The sequence below is a fragment of the Bos indicus genome, chromosome 1 (assembly GCF_029378745.1).
Source record: "Bos indicus isolate NIAB-ARS_2022 breed Sahiwal x Tharparkar chromosome 1, NIAB-ARS_B.indTharparkar_mat_pri_1.0, whole genome shotgun sequence".
Lineage (NCBI taxonomy): Eukaryota > Metazoa > Chordata > Mammalia > Artiodactyla > Bovidae > Bos > Bos indicus.
In genome coordinates this window covers 84153912-84168126 of record NC_091760.1, presented here as the reverse complement: position 1 = coordinate 84168126, position 14215 = coordinate 84153912, and the positions used below count along the sequence as shown (strand labels likewise).

The 14215-nt window shown below is 42.5% G+C and overlaps 1 protein-coding gene across 1 annotated transcript in view; it reads right to left on the bottom strand.

Moving 5' to 3' along the window:
- Positions 1–11820, bottom strand: part of KLHL6 (kelch like family member 6) — a 56428-nt gene extending 44608 nt beyond the window's left edge. Inside the window, exon 1 of the mRNA XM_019959016.2 lies at positions 11306–11820. Within this exon, the coding sequence (XP_019814575.1) occupies positions 11306–11592 (287 nt within the window). The 5' untranslated portion in view covers positions 11593–11820. The remainder of the gene's footprint in view (positions 1–11305) is intronic.
- Positions 11821–14215: the final 2395 nt, after the last annotated feature.

Below are 14215 nucleotides of genomic sequence, written 5' to 3'. Positions count from 1 at the left end.
TCAGGCTGGGCTACCCTCAGGGCCACCCAGATGTGGTCAGATTTGGGATGGACCTCCAGCTGCACTTGCCAAGGTTTGAGCCCTGATGTGGACTGCTACAGTCCCTAGGGAAAGGAGCACCTATTTCTAACTGGTCTGCCCGGATAAGACTTTTTTAAAATTCATACAAAGATATCCAAAAAGCCAACAGGTATCAAAGATGTGGATAAGAGAGGGGAATGGGTATGGTGTGTGTCTCCCTCAAAGTGTTTGAGAAAGAAGTTCAGAATTTGAGTTGACTTTGATATTGCTTGTTCTGTATCTGGGCTCTGGCCCACAATGGAGTGGCATGGGTGGGTGAAGGATTGAAAGAGTTAAACTGCCTTCTCTTTCTCTTTCCAATCTTGAAGCTCAGAGAAGTGGGGTTTGTCTTCCAGTCCCCAAGCCTTATTTTCTTCTTTCCCTTCTCGCCAACCAACGGCACCCTCTTCCTTGTTGTCTGGCTGCCCTGAGGGCCCTCAGAGAGGACTCTGAATGTCTCTTGAAACTGTCTCCTTATCCCCACTGCCTTAGCCTTAATTCCAACCTAATCTTCTCTACCTGTAATTTCTGCAGCCACCTGAGGGTGCCCCTAGGTCAGGACCTCCACATCACAGCCCAGAGGGTTATTTTAACAGAGAGACTGGATCACTTTCTCACTTTCCTAATTAAAACTCTTCCCTGGCTTCCTACTTCCTATACATTCCAAAATTTACATCCTAAAATTTACATTCCAAAATTTCATCCTAACCCAACAAACCTTTCATGGTCACCCCTGCCCATCTCTCTTGGCCTTATTGGCCCTTGAAATATTCTTTACTCCAACCCTACCCTTCTTCCTGTGGTCTTATGCTTAGGCTGCATGACAACTGTAACCTCTAACCCTCCCCTATGTCTATGTTCACCCATCTGTTCTCTACATCTGCATCTGTATTCCTGCCCTGCAGATAGGTTCCTCTGGACCATTTAGCTGATGAATGGATAAAGAAGAGGTGGCACATATGTACAATGGAATATTACTCAACCATAAAAAGGACTGATATTGGGTCATTTGTAGAAATGTGGTTAGACCTAGCTAGAGTCTGTCACAGAGTGTAGTAAGTCAGAAGGGGAAAAACAATCATATATTAACACATATATGTGGAATCTTTGTCGTTTCGTTTGTGTGCTGGGTCCACCAACCTCACCTTCTTGAAATTATTCATGAGACATAAACCCTCCCCTAACACCCCCAACACCAAAATGCCCTTTATATGCCAGCCCCCTGCAAGTCTGAGCTTGCTCCACACAACATATGATCTCTTGACAACAGGCAGCTCTTACTTGACCCCAGACCTGAGTCATTGTATGCAAAATTGCTGATGGTTACTTTTTATAGATTTCTGAGTGTCTCCTCAGAAAAAGGCCATGATGCAACTTTTGGTTTGATTGTGTTTTAGAGTCATAACAGTATCAGCACTCCTGCGATTATTGTAGCCTTTCCAAAAATGTTACATGTATTAAAAGAATAAAAAAATCCTTACAGCTGACAGAGGATATGTAGGTTGGCTAAGAGATATTCTTTCATAACAAAGGAAATTTATCTTTTTATACAGAAATGGCCTCTCTGAAAGAACTGGAGAGGGCTTATACTAAAGCAGCAGAGGTGTTATAAAACACAAAGTAACACAAAAAATAAGAAGATAAGAACTAAGGGATTAAAGTAGGAGAAGACTATATCACAGAAACCTAGGCTAAGGAAACCTAATGTACTGAGCTTCCTGACAGTCAAAGCAAACCCAGAAGTGTAACAGGTTGGTTAATTAAAAAGTAAGCCAGGATCTGTTATCTTTATTTAATGGAAATGTACTTTTCCTTTGGTCCAGTTATCCCTATTCTTTCTAGAAAATGCTCTTCCTCCCACCCAGGTTCTACCCCAATCATGTGGTTAAAATAGGAGCTCTCACCATTTTACTGACCTCTCTGTCTTTTTCGTCACACACACACACACACACACGCACACCTGTCTGTCCATCAGTGGACTCCTGAGCTGAGCTGGGGTGACTGTCATGCCCCATATCCCTGCCAGTGATTACTCTCAGATTGGGTAATTGAATGGAGCTGGGTCAATCAGTCTTTCTTGGGGACTTTCCAACTGCAGCTACCCCTCAGCGCTCTCTGGAACAGAAACCGAGAGAAGTGAGATTCAGAGCCGCCAACAGGCAAATTCCACATTGTGAGGCTGCAGTGCACCTGAGCAGCCCCACCTGAGCGCCAAGCGAGGGTGGGAAGGGAGCTCCCTGACTGCTTCCAAGGCCTTGTTCCTCTTCCTCCTGGGCTCTGCTGCCTCCCAGCCCTTCCTATGCTTTGGTTATGTGGCCAAACACCTTCCTCTTTTGCCTAAGCTGGTTAACTTTGAGTTTCTATCCCTCACAGCCCAGAGAATGCTGACCGCTATAGAACACTGAGCAATGGCATGGATGGTGAGCTCCAAGGTGGTTTTATCAAAAGCACAGATATTCTGCATCTGGCCCTCTCATCTCAGGGGCTGTTTGGTGTTTACTATGTTAGAATCTAGCTCTGTAAAGGCATTTTCATAGAGGGACAGTTACATATCCATGTATTTGATTCAGAGATAAAGGTCAGAACTTGAGATGTAAGTGACGAAATTATTTCTCTGTGTGTTTTAGTTGAATGCTAAATGGAACATTATTCAAAACTGGAGAAGAATATTTTTTTCTCTTCCTGATTGAAAAAGATCCCTATGCCCTAGATGCTAGGGTGGAAGTGACAGAGATGACGTTTTATTGAGAATTCAAAAGACCTGATTGCACTCTGCCCTGAGACAGCAACCCCTGCCAGCATCTTTCAAAGGTCTGCAGAAGTCACTCTGTGGGCACGGCACATCTGTGCCCAGAGGGTCACATGAGTGGCCTGTCGAATCCACAATGTTGTGAAGCATTTTGGATTTCCTAACTGCTCCTTCTAGTTTTTCCTGTGGTGACCACGCTTTATCATCCTTCCCTTTTCTGAAGTTGTGCAATAGACTCCTGACTCTTTGAGTACTTCCTGCTCTGACCAGGATGCCACTTAATCAGTGACAGAACCTGCAGGAGGAATATCAAGTTTTTATTCATGTCAAACATTTACAGGGTGTCTGCTTCTGCAGCAGCAGCTCATCCCACTTTCAAGCTGATTCCAGTTCCATGTAAGATGGATGATGCCTTCACGCCACACATTCTCACAGGTATGTACAGTTGCTGTTGCTGTTCAGTTGCTCAGGCATGTCTGATTCTTTGTGAACCCAAGGACTGCAGTACACCAGGCTTGCATGTCCTTCACATCATCCAGAGCTTGCTCAAACTCAAGTCCATTGAGTCAGTGATCTCATCCTTTGTCATCCCCTTCTCCTCCTGCCTTCAATCATTCCCAGCATCAGGGTCTTTTCTAATGAGTAGGTTCTTGGCATCCAGTGGCCAACGTATTGGAGCTTCAGCTTCAGCATCAGTCCTTCCAATGAATATTCAGGACTGAGTTCCTTTAGGATTGACTGGTTGGATCTCCTTGCAGTCCAAGGCACTCTCAAGAGTCTTCGCCAACACCACAGTTCAAAAGCATCAATTCTTCAGCATTCAGCCTACTTTATAGAATGCAAAGGACTACCTACAATTTGGAGGGAAAGGAGGAATAAAAATGCAAGTAATGGTCCTCTTCTCTTCTAAGATCTCAGAAGCTTTATTTCTGATGCATATGTGACAACGGCAGTGAAATTCCCTAATACTTGTTTAGCTCATATTACTTTAAGCCTTGTTCTATATCTAATGTAGGCCTGTCACATAGTAGCTGCATGTAAAGAATCCTTGGCATTTTTTGGTTGCCCAACACCTGAAACCCTCCCGAGGTGTGGCACAACTCTGTTTGAATAAGATGGTGTGTGGCACAGAAGCCACTTCCCTATCCAGAAGCTACAAAAGCTTGATGCTCACTTTCCCAGCTTCTGTCACAGCTAACAACCTAATGTGTCTAACTCAGACTTGACCAATCAGATAAACCAACCCCAGGCTCTGAACTGGGAGCTGGTAACACAAAGAGGCAGAAACAGAGAACCTATTCTAGTAGAAGCAGCAGAAATAGCAGCAGCCTCTGGTTTCCCAAGACAGCAGTGGAATCGTGCCAGGGGCCACAGCTGTGCTAGCATTGGCTTCCAAGTCCTCCTCACCATGGGTTTGAAGTGGCTTTAGGCTCTGGTCCTGGACACTGCCTGGCCTCCCTTTGCTGTTGTCTGTTTTCTGAGTTTGGTACTCTAGCCTTCGGGAGGAGTTACCTACATAAATCCCTTCCCAAAAGAGTCAATTGATTTCTATTCCTTGGAACTAATAAATGTGACTTATTGCCAGGAATAAAATGTTGAGAGAAATACATTTATAAATGAATCCATTTTATTATGTGTATGTCAGACTAACTCACCCGGAGAGGTAGATGCAAATCATCAGCTTCACTGTGTTGTTGATAATTTGCTGAGCCTCAGAGAAGCCAAACAATTTCTCCAGTATTGCACAGCCAAGAAGTGGCAGGGGAAGGACTCAAATGCCAGTGACAGAACCTTGAGATGGTGTTCTTTCCACTCTGTCAGCACTTACCAATTCCAGCCCCAATGATGTCCCATAGGGTCTGAAGTCCTGTGCTTTCAAAGCATGATGTCTCTTTACCTCACACCCTGACCTGCGTATTTATTTCTAACTTGGCCCTTTGACCCAGGCCAGTACCCTCAGGTATGCTGGGTCTCTGCTACCAGGATCTGTCAGCTCAGCCCCCAGACTCAAATTGGGTGAGCATTCCTACTGTCTGCCTATGCCTGTGTGTATATGCACACAAAGGCAATAATTTTTACATCTTCTTGTCATTTTCAGCTTATGTAGACCACACTAGTGCATGGAAGGGAGAGGGAGTTAATGGTCTTTCACAGGCAATGTCCTAACGGCCATATTTCTGCCCAGTGGAGAGGTCTACCTTCAGGTTGGGTCCCAATATGGAAACCATTCTTCCTATTGAAGTGAATTCCCTGGAGGGTGAAATGGAGACAAACGCTATCAACTTGTTATTTAATTGCCAATATTTTGAAGATTAAATCAAATAAAAAAGATTCCAACAAAGTTCCTGGCATGTGATAAATACTCAAAAAATGTTAGTTTTCCATTTCCAAACTGTGAAAAGTACTTAATGTGTATGTATGCTTAGTCACTAAGTCGTGTATGTTACCCCATGGACTGTAGCCCACCAGACTCCTCTGTCTATGGGATTATTCTGGCAAGAGTACTGGAGTGGGTTGTCATTTCCTCCTCCAGGGGATCTCCCCAACTCAGGGATCGAACTGCACATCCTAAGTCTCCTGTATTGGCAGGCAGATTCTTTGCCACTGAGCCATCTGGGAAGCCCTAAGTACTTAATACAAGGTGTTTATTACCACATACTTTATAAAAACAAAATTTTGAAAGCAACCTATATTCATAATGAATGATTTTCATATTATGCATCTGTTAAGAATGATAGCTAAATAGATAAATAGTATTTATGAAAACTATGGAGCACTATAGGCTAAAGATAACAAGAAAAAAGGGTGCAGAGCAGGACGCAGATCATATGGAAACCATGTTTACAAGTATAAGTATGTAATATAAGTATAAATTCATTGGAAAAGACCCTGATGCTGGGAAAGATTGAGGACAGGAGGGAGAGAGGGACAAAGGAGAATGAGATGGTTGAATGGCATCACCGACTCAATGGACACAAATTTGAGCAAACTCTGGGAGACAGTGAAATACAGGGAACCCTGGTATGCTGCAGTCCATAGGGTCACAAAGAGTCAGACACAACTGAGCGACTGAACAACAACAAGTAAGTATAAAATATGCAGGAAAAAAGGTGGAAGAACCACCCCCAAAATGAAAATTAACTTTATCAGAAAATCTCCTAACCCCTTACCGCAAAATATTGCAGCCAGATGTGCTCTGGCATTCAGAATTGTTTGGCTTTTACCATATCATGAATACTACATAGCACCTCTAACACTCCTCAGTTCAACACATTAGCACGCACTTCAGCAGTGAATATATGAATAGTTGTCTTAAGGAAAATAAAGAGTCTAAGTAGCCTCCTCTCAGTTCAGAAGCTGTCTCTTCACCAGGTGAGTGGAGTTCCAGTTAGATTTGGTGATCAAATAAATTATGGAAAACTTTCCCATTTTTAGCACTTTGGGGATTTTGAAATTGCAGGTAAGAGACTATAGATCTATAGTACTTAATTATTAACCACCATAATGGTTCTGCCAACAGGACAATATTAAAGGTGTAAAATACACACCCCAATGCTAGAAGTACAGTTATCAGTTCATCTGAGTTCACCAGCAGTGCCCAGTGTGGCAGTAGCAATCCTCGCTGTTTTTGCCATTAGCCAGATTTTAAATCCAGACTCAGACGGCTGTAACTCATCTTTGTTTATGCTATCACCTGCACTTGCTGGTTCCTTTCTAGATAGTTTACATTATTATGGAGAAAACGCCAAGAATTACATCTAAACAGAGCTTAAGAGTAAAGCCCAGTTTACCCTTGACCCCCTTTCTGCCATCCAGTAATTGGCTAATATAGAATAATTATTAATAAACTGTACCCACAATACCCTTCCCATTCCTGGCCTTGGGCTTGATTTTTGTAGCTAGTGAGTAAAGTCCCCTTATCACAGCCTCAGGGAACCAGACCCACAGACTGAAGTACTGAGGTACAAGGCAGGGCTAAGTCCAGGCAGAGATTTCAGGCATCAGCAGCAACAAAGGAGCTTGCTGTTGGTAGCCTCAGCCTGGAAGCTTATATATTCACATAGGAAGAGTGGCTCATCACGTAGGACTAAGAGTAGCCTGACAACCCCTCCCTACATCACTGGTACTCTCCTCCCTCTGCCAACCCTAGGAATCACAACACTGTTGCCCTCATGGGTCAACATCAGAATTTGCCATATTCTGCAGTGAGATGCTCACCTGCAAACGGACAGAACCACTGGCTTAAATGGAGATCATTCCATAAGTGTGGCCTGGTATGCAGGATGTACAAGCCCTTCTAAGGACTTTGATTTGGGGAAGGGTCCAGAAGGAAACACAAATGGCAGCTTAGTCGCAATCTTATAAAAGACACCAGAAGTCTTATAAAAGTTGTGGAAACATTGTTATAAATGTTAAACCTGTACTTCCCTAATTTTTCCTAAGCTTTATTCTCCCTCACCCTTTTCTCAGCCTCAACTCTAGTGTTTTCCCAGCTTCCTCATTCCACTCTAGACTTTTAAATAGGCCCCCAAAGGGAACTACATCGTCTGAGTTACTAATATAGTCCCTATTTACAGCCACTGTGTTTACACAAGCAGCTAGACAGTAGCTGGGGAGCAGGTTCAGAGAAGCTGTTTGGGATAATGGGAGTGATAAAAATGCTGGGGGTGGATAGAACTGACAGATCTTCTGATGCATTGGACCACATGAAACATGACCATGGAGAGGCTGTGAGCAAAAAATACCCCGAAAACTAAGCAAATGGAAAAAAAAAAAGAGTGAGTTATTAGGAAAGACAAAAAGTTTTATAAGAAAGAAAATGTAACTGTAACATACAATTTGGCTCAACAGAAAACAATGTATTCATGGGTATAATGTACACTTTTAATACAAATGTATCAAAAATGTGATAGTATTATACTGAGAGATTATAGGTAAGGGAGATGGGTTTAAGTGCTAAATCCTTATCAGACACACTAGAAGATTAATGAATGATGTCTAACATTGAAAAATGAAAGAGCAGTATAAGAATATTTTATATAAATATAAATATAATAACAGAAGAAACAGTAACAGCTAAACATTGAAAATGGTGGACTCTAGTGACCAGAACTGACAGGTGGAGGAAATGAAGAGGAATTTTTGGTTTTCATTATTAGCTTTTAAATACTATTTGACTTTTTGTTAAGTATTTGCATGTAGTATTTTGATTAAAATAATTTTTTATAAAAATAAATTTTATTTGAAAGGCTATGAAATGATGGTTCACAGAAAATCCCATTGATGGAGGAACCTGACATGCTACAGTCCATGGGGTCGTGGGGTGTTGGACACAACTGAGCACAAAAGAACTGCAGATGACCCTTAAACATATGAAAATATATCTGGGCTTCCCTGATGGCTCTGTGGTAAAGAATCCGCCTGCCAATGCAGGAGACATGGGTTCCATCCCTGGTCTGGGAAGACCCCACATACCAAGGAACAATTAAGCCCATGCGCCACAACTGTTGAGCCTGCGCTCTGGAGCCCCGGACCGCAATTACTGAAGCCCATGCACCCAAGAGCTCGTGCTACTCAGCAAGAGAAGCCACCACAATGAGAAGTCTGCACACCACAGCCATAGGGTAGTCCCCACTCTCCCCAGCTAGAGAAAAGCCCATGCAGCAGTGACGACTCAGCACAGCAAAAAATTAACTGATTCACTGAAAAAATTTTCAAAAACATACAAAAAAAAAAAAACAAAACAGATATTTGACCTTATCAAAATAGAGACATGCAAATTAAAACTACCTTGAGATACTATTTCTCATCTATCAGATTGGGAAAAACCCCAAAGTTAGATGCTATCCTGTTCTGGGAAGGCTGTAGGGAGCTCAAAATTATTGAACCCCTATTAAGAAGAATTTGGCAATAGCCACTAAACTGCAGCTGCATTTCTCTTTGACTCAGCAAACTCTCATCTAGAAAGGCTCCCCCAGACATTCCTGCATGCATATGAAAGGACATAAAAGATTATTCATTATAACATTGTTTATAATAGCAAACAATTAGAAACAATCCAAATGTATGTCGATAAGGGATTGGTTAAATAAATGATGGCTCCATCACTGAGTGGAAAATATTTATATTCTCAATGAATAAGAAAAAAAAAACCTACAAAATTTTACAACCAGCTTCAAGCCCTCCAGAGCTCAGGGGGCTATGTCGGAAGCCTCTCAGACAGAGCAGAATCTCTGGCCTTCTGAAGCCTGACCATAAAAGGAACTTGGCTCCCAGGCCCTTTCGAAATCTTAGAAACAAGCCAGGCAGTGAGGGAATGTAAGACTTGATGTCAGTCTTGGGTCCCAACCCCACTTGGGCACTGTGTTAACTGAGACACTCCAAGCTTGGGTTCCTCATCAAGAATTGGGGAGACAATTCCCCACATCAGGGGGGCTGTCATGAGGATTAAGTGGGACAGTGTATGTGACACAGGTGGCACAGGGCTTTACCTACAATAAGTGCTCAACAACACAAGTTATTTTAAACAGTAGCACCGGAAAAAAAGAATCCTGTCTCCGGGATTGCATTCATTATAGGGGGACAGTCACCCTGGAAATACTAAGATAAGAATCAAAAAAAAGAATGGAAGGAATTCCCCTTCATGACCAGGCAGTTTGGGAAGAGACTTGTCATCCACTGGCAGACACATTCACCACGTGGCTGCCTCCAGCTTTTCATTGCCCTATGGCTGTCTCTGGAGTTGGCACACACTCTCCCGCACACACTCTCCCTAAGTATTCTAGATCATCAGGCTTGGAAGGACCTGAACCCAAACACCTTCTCTTTGGACTGAGAAACCCCAGAACTAGAGAAACCAGTGATGTACGCAAAACCACATAGCTGGCAGTCCTGTTTCGTAGCCAGGTAGAGCGGCTAATGAAACTGGTAATCAGGTACATGTTGTATGATTGCAGTTTTCTAGTGACTCAAAGCAAAAAGAATAAACCTGAAAGTGAGTGCTCAGCACATACATAGGCTAAATTGACTTTCATTCATTTCTGAAAGGGGTTGTGATCAGTGTGAAAGCATATGGTCGATACTGGTGGAGTAAGTAATGTGTTTATCTAAGTCAACCCAGCCTTATGGCTGTGCCAACGTGTTACCTTTTACATGCTTCTAGTGGAGTAAAGCCTCCAATTTAGGGGCAGTTTGTACTGCAATAAAAACAAAAATTTCTAGAATGTGCCCAATCTGTGCTCCAGCAATGACTAGATATGTCATGTTGGGTTTCCATTTCCTCATCTGTAAAAGGGCATATCAGGCACTTTCATCATGCTGTTGCAAAAATAAAATCAGATAACTGCATATAGAGACCCTACTTCCTACAAACCCAGATATCCCCTTGCCTGTTCTATATACGGGACCTGATCAGTTTCACAACAGCATATAGACCTTGCTCTTTGAAGTCCAAAGATTTTCCCCTAAGCATCTCAAAAAATAAAATAAAATACCTTCCATGATATTTACATAAGTAAATAGCTTTTAATTTCCTCAGCCAGAACCAAGAGTTAAGAAGAATCTTGATAAGAAGAATTACAATTTTTATTTCTTCTTCAAGTTCCCCAAATAACTTTTGCATCCACATTTCCCTTGGAAACTGGTTCCCACCATGTCTACATTGATCTGAAAAACTCTGGATCCAGCCAAATTCACAAGGTTCCTGATTCTCCCACATTCCTTCCCCCAAGAATTTGCTCACTACATGGTTCTTAGCTGAAATAGACTGAGGTGAAGAATTTCAACAGAGATATATCAAGCATTTACTAAATTCTAGGCACTGTGTGAAACTCTTCCCTCTCACATTTAATTATGACAATAATCCTGAGAGATAAGCATCAGTGTTCCCATCTTACAGATGACAAAACAGGAACTCAGAGCATTAAATTACTTGCCTTAAGTCCGGGCTCAGGAAGGGGCAGAGTGGGTTGGAACCCCGATCTCTAAGTTTGTTATAACTAGGCGTCTCTAACTTCTAAAGCACTTTTGTAACTGCTTTCCCTTCCCACCCTACTCCCTACACAACAACAGAAGCCCCTGCTTTTCAGCAAGTCATTGGCTAACTTTAAGAATGGCCACATCATTTTTTCTCCATGTCTGTTGGTGAACAAAGACAGCATTATGTTTCCAACACAGTAGTCAGGTGCTGGGGGGAAAAAAAATCCCATAACTTCAGTAATCTTCCACCCTCTGGACTAAGACATATACACATTAAAGCTCACCATAAGGTATAAACATTGCTTTGAAATGATGCAAGCTCTCTTTTAGTAGGACTTAAATTCTAAACTCTAAGGTTTAATAGCTTCCTTTTTTGTACATATCTTTAATAGACACACAAACCTAAACAGATAGACTAACTGTCAATACAACAGCCAACCAGTTCAATCGGGCTGTCACATCAATTCAGATTTCCCTTACGACCTGCACCTGATTTGACTCTGGTCCTAGGCTGCTGACCTGAAATAGTTGCTGGCCGCGGCAAGCACCACGCGGTGGCAGGAGAATTCCTGGATGTCCACACACAAGATGACGTCGGTCAGAGCGTTTTCCACTCGCAGGGTCTCCAGGCCATTCTGCAGAATTAAGGAGAGTCCTGTGTCGTCAAATTTTACCTTATCCCCATTTAAGATTTCTACCAGGTCTCCCCTTTTCTCGGGGGGCTCATCTGTAGACAGTGCCAAGGGCCCTTCCAAACTCTTCTCTACCACGTCGTCCATGGTCCAGGTGCCCCTTTGTCCTGCCATCAACACTCAGACTGAAGGAGCGCCCAAGTTTCAGGCAGGTCACATTGCAGAAGCTGGGCGGATTTCCTGTGCAGGGCCCTCCACTTATCACCAGCTGTCACACACACATAACAGGAAGTCTCGCACTTTCTCATCCTGTTACTACAAACGCCAGTAACTTCTATTCTTCTTCTTTCTGCAATCATCACAAGGTTAGAAATTACTTAGAAGGGTGTGTAGGAAGGGGCTCCATAGAAAAGGAGTGGCTTCTCAGAGTCTTTTATTAGTGCCGTGTGGCTATTTTGGTCCACCTCCCCCATCATATCCGTGATCAGGAAGCCTCTGGTTCTGGTCATTACATTTGTACTTCCGGTGCTTCTATATCCCAAGGTGTCAATGACGGAATGGACATGGGACATTCTAAATCCTCTTCCTCCTTCCATCCAGGAGTCCGGGACCCCATGATAAGACCCCCACTCAGTTCCTCAGGAACCTTGGAAAGCCCTACGTAGCTCTGACATTCTTATTTCTGTCAACACTGCGTGTCATCTGTCTTTGTCCTCTTCCCTGCTCAGGGGAAAACGATGTCATGGCAATTATTAGTGATCCCTTCCCCCTCCCTATTGTTTATTGTTTTAGATATGCCTCTGGGGGCAGAGAAGAAATGGCCTCTAGAAGCTCCATTCCCAGGGTCTTCTCTCTTGGAAGACCAATCCGGGTGGGTCAACACCCAGATTGCCCTAGGAAGTCTCAAGTTGGCCTGACCTCACTCAGCATCTATTGGTCATGGGTCTAGTAGTGGATTGTCAAGTATTTTCATTGCATCTGCAGGTCTCCATTAAATAGAAAAAACTGTCTTTTATTAACCTCTTGCTATATCCTAGGAAATTTATAGGAGTTAATGTATGTTAATCCTTATAACAACCCAATGGTGCTAATAAGACTTACTTAATTTTACAGCTAAGGAAAGTGAAGCTCTGCTCAAGTGAGTGGCAGAACCCAGTTCTCAACTCTAAAGCACCCATTTCTGGCTATCAGAGCTGTAATATCATGTTGGCCCTGGCTTCTTGTATCCCAGGGAGAGAACTGCTGGGCTTGCCTACTACAGCTACCCTAGCTACCCTACCTCACCAAAGCAGCTTCTGCTGTCTGCACCTGCACTCATTCCACTTGTGGAAGTGGGCAGCAATGATCTGCAAGAGTCCAATCCTTTCTCTTTCCTGGTCAATGGTGACTCCCTCTCCTGGAGTTCCAGTTCTGCTTCAGCTCTTCTTTTCTTCCATGGATACTTACTCCTAAAATCGGGGCCTTTGATATTCCCCCCCAACTAGTTCTTCATCCAGAGCTCTGTTAATCAAGATGCTTTGGACTTCTGGGAATTCCCTAGCAGATGAGTTGTTAGGACTCCATGCTTCCATTGCAGTTGGCATGGGTTGAATCCTTGGTCAGGGAACTAAGATCTCACAAGCTGTGCCCAGGGCTAAAAAAAACAACAAAAAAAATGCTTTTGGCTTCAAAGACAGAATATCCCATCAAAAGTGGTTTAAACAATAAGAGTCTCCTATTATAAGAAACTAGAAGTGTGGAGTCCCAGGTTGATCCAGAAGTTCAGTGATGTCATCAAGGACAGAAGATTCTCCCATCTTTCACTCTATCTCCCTTGGAATGATAAAGGTATACTGACATGGTCACACAATAGCTGTCACAGTACAAAACACCATGTTTTCACAGAACTCTGGTCCAAAATCAGGACAAAAAAAGCACAGATCTCTTCTCCTCCATCTCTCTCTTTTTATCAGAGACAGAAGTATTTCCTGAAATCCCCATGATACTTTTCCAGGCCAGTTGGCCACCTCAGACCAAATACCAGGAAATATAAATTGAATACTATGATTGGCTTGCATCAAACACAATTCATCCACTGGGAATAGTCCATCTCCCCAAGATCAAGAAATGGCCATGTGATAGCTGAACAGAGGTACAGCCTGTTAACGCAGAACATGGGTTGTGTATACAACTAGTTCCCTGTGCCTGCCACAAAGACACACACAAGCCAAACTCCTCCTGCAGGCCTTGGCCAGGGAGAGCTCAGAACTTCACCTCTATGACTCTAAACACCTCCTCTAGGAGAGCTGAGGACAGCACATGACCCAATGCCTCTCGTGGCATTTTGTCCTCTACAACCTCTCAGATTATAAACAACACTGGCCATATTCAATTCCACCCAACCACTTCAAATACAACAAAATTAAGAATGTAACTCAATTCTTTGTTTCTGAAGCATTGTATCGAGGCCAAATCTTATTCTTTAAACTTTAAGAAAAAAATCTGTAACATGAATATATATCCAGTGATTAAACATGAACATACAATTTAATAAATTATTGTAAAGATAAATGTAAGTATAACCTGAGTATATAATGCATCACCAGGAGAGTACCTCCTGTGCGTCTTCCTAGTCCTAATCACTTTCTGCCCCTACAATTAACCATATTGACAGTTTCATACTTTCTATTATAGATTTACCAACTAAATAATCATCCATAAATAATATAATATTTTGTGTATAAATTTTTAATGTGTATAAGCATAATTATAGTTATCTGCATTTTAGTATGCCTTCTTTCATTCATATTTATCTTTT